At 35.4% G+C, this 2,947-nt stretch overlaps 1 protein-coding gene across 1 annotated transcript; it reads left to right on the top strand.

Moving 5' to 3' along the window:
* Positions 1-1,398: 1,398 nt before the first annotated feature.
* Positions 1,399-2,670, top strand: LOC145987955 (glutamate receptor ionotropic, kainate glr-3-like). The gene has a single exon (XM_083122800.1). It carries the CDS (start codon positions 1,399-1,401, stop codon positions 2,668-2,670), a length of 1,272 nt encoding a protein of 423 aa, XP_082978926.1.
* Positions 2,671-2,947: the final 277 nt, after the last annotated feature.

Raw genomic sequence — 2,947 nt, 5'->3', positions numbered from 1 at the left:
CTGATACATTTTACGAAAACACATCGAAAATGCGTAGGTATTTGTATTCAGAAGATCTCATCTACGTGGAGTTGAAATTGTCCATGTATAAAGTCATGAATTTCTCGCGCCGACGGCCTCGGTGCCCCGAACGAAAAACTTATCTGGATGGTATTTTGTCTAATGATATTCATCTCTTTACTATTCTAAAGTACTTTTCCAATTCTACTTACTCGCCAGCCAACTGCATCAAACGCCACAAGCAACACGCACACTGAACTCCCGCTCGTTGTTTCCTGAAGGCAACTTTTCACTGACCTTCACGGAGCAACTAGTTTCTGCGTCCGCTCTCTCTGTAGGCTTCCACGGAACTCCCCATGCCACTCGGCCACAGGGTCGGGCATCATCCAAATCCAAATTTGAGATGTTTGACTTTATCTGATAATATATTATGTCACAATTCTTGTGTCGTAAGTGCAACTGACTTGTCTCAAGGCTTTAAAGTCCCAATTCTATTCCTAGCTAAATTTCGAAGTATTTCATCGTCAAATTCATGACCCTGCAGACAGTACCTATATGTGTTCTTCAACAATTGTAAATATTAAAGAAATATGATGAAAAAAAACATTTACCACCTATTTTCTCTCTAAAAGTTATCATGAAAGTACCCCCTATAAAATTTCATTTAATAAGAATTCTCTGTTTCAGAACTTACTGATAATTTTTATCATGCACGTATCCAAACATAGAACTTTGTAACGAAAATATCGGATATTTTACGAGTTTTGCTTTCAATACACATAATTTCCAATTTTTTCAGGTATTTCATCATATTTAAACCATATTTCACAAAAGGATGTCAAAATGAAAGTTTTTTCGATTGGATTTATCTTGAATATAATGATTGATGTTACTCTTCAAGATATGCAGAACGTTCATCACACTGAAGATGCCAATGAATTAATAACGTTTATGAGAAAGTGCATTGCATGGACCCCCGTTGTTTCAATAATCGATGGAACAAACGATTCAACATTTCTGAGTGACTTTCTACGTAGTATTCAGCCAGAAGAAAATGTTCAAATAATAGTACATAAGTTTAAAACATTGAACCAGGATGAAGTACACGTCCACAATTCAGGTATAATTATTTTCCTTGTGGAACACGAAACGTCTACCGCATATATTTTTCACAGGATAATTAATAGAAATGGAAATGGTAGAATTTTATTCATTTCAAAGTTACACAACAAAAGACTTCTAAACTTTATAAGTGACATCTGTATAGATGAAGGAGTGTTTAATGTCATATTTTTATTCCTAAGTAGGTGTGTTAATAGCACAGGTAACATGTCCATACTTACTAACTCTTCATGCAGCATCATCGTAAAGAAAATAAATTCCCTGGATTATGCTAACATGGAAATCTCGAAGTGCAACGAGATTGTTGAGGAAATGAAACTAAGAAAAATACCTAGTGACTTAAGAAGACGGATATTAAGAATTAGTGGTTTCAACTATCCACCATGGACTGAAATATCTGAAGAGGCTCCTAATCCACACGAACTTCAAGGCATATTTGGATCGGTGTTCAACTTGTTGTCGATTTACATGAATTTTTCATTGTCGTGGGTTAAACTGTACAAGGACAACAATTACGGGAAAATACATCCGAATGGATCATGGAGTGGAGTTACTGGCGACGTGCAGAGGAATGACGTCGATATCAGTGTTAATTGTATTACGATGACATTTGGTAGATACAAAGTGTTAGATTACAGTATTAGATTATTCGTAGATAAACTAGTTTTGGTTATTCGAAAATCTGCGCGAGTTCCACAATGGATGAGTATTTTCTTACCTTTTTCCTTTCATACTTGGATGTGCATTTTTGGAGCGTTACTCTTCGTTGAATTTTCCATCGCTGCAACAAGCAAATTCTTCAAATACTCAGATAAAGCCAGGTTGACAACTATTTTATTTTCTCCAGTATTCATACTCTTCAGTATTTCCATAAATCACAAACCTAGGACAAGAATTCTGAGAACGATTCTCATCTTCCATTTTTATCTTGGATTAATAATAAGCTCAATGTACCAAAGTGGATTAGTGTCAAGTTTGACGACGCCTCACTCTTATCCAGAAGTAGACACCGTGAAAGAAGTGTCGGAACTAGATTTTCCTATATATGCTGGCTACAGTATGATTTACATACTCTCCGACCCAAAGTCTCCTGATATCCGTGACATGAGTGCTAGATTTAAGCCTGGATATCAATATTCTGAGATAATAGAAGGAATACTGACCAAACGTGAAAGCATAATTCTCCTTCCAAAATCTGTGGCTGAGTATATCATTAGAAAGCAATTCTTAGATAGTAATGGAGATGCAGTTGTTCACATTGTGAAAGAGGAGGCAGGGATGATGCCTTTAGCTTTCCCTGTTCCTAAGGGTTCTTTCTTTCTACCTCGCATAGATTCTCTTATTCAAAGAATGAAAGACTCTGGATTATTGCAAAAGTGGGAACAAGATAGTCTGCTAAAAGAGAATACGAAATTTATTCAAAATTCTGATATAAAGGTAGTTCTTACTTTGCGACATATTCAAAGTGGGTTTTTAATTTTAATATTTGGTCTTCTCTTATCTTTCCAATCATTAATTTGTGAAATTTGCAAAAAGCGTTTTCTTTAATATTTAATGTATTTCATTAGCATTGTTTTTTTCTCAGCGAAATAGAAATTCCAGATGTACCAACGGGTTGGATGCTCGGTTATATGTAATGTTTTGAGGTTATATGTATTAACGTGAAAAACCTTATCTTAAAAGTGTTCTTATTGCATATTGGTATATACTATTTAAAAACAAGACCAAGGCTTTTCATCTGAGACATCTTAACAAGACCGTGAACTAAACAGGCACGCATTTGCAACTCGAGATGAGACCAAGACATGTCTCATTACTGTATATT

The sequence above is a fragment of the Lepisma saccharinum genome, chromosome 1 (assembly GCF_977018435.1).
Source record: "Lepisma saccharinum chromosome 1, izLepSacc3.1, whole genome shotgun sequence".
NCBI lineage: Eukaryota > Metazoa > Arthropoda > Insecta > Zygentoma > Lepismatidae > Lepisma > Lepisma saccharinum.
Note: the sequence above shows the minus strand (reverse complement) of the source record. Positions and strands in the feature narration are given on the sequence as shown.

Excerpts from the sequence above, each read along its gene's own strand:
- LOC145987955 (XM_083122800.1), top strand. The coding sequence starts at position 1,399 with ATGGAAATCTCGAAGTGCAACGAGATTGTTGAGGAAATGAAACTAAGA.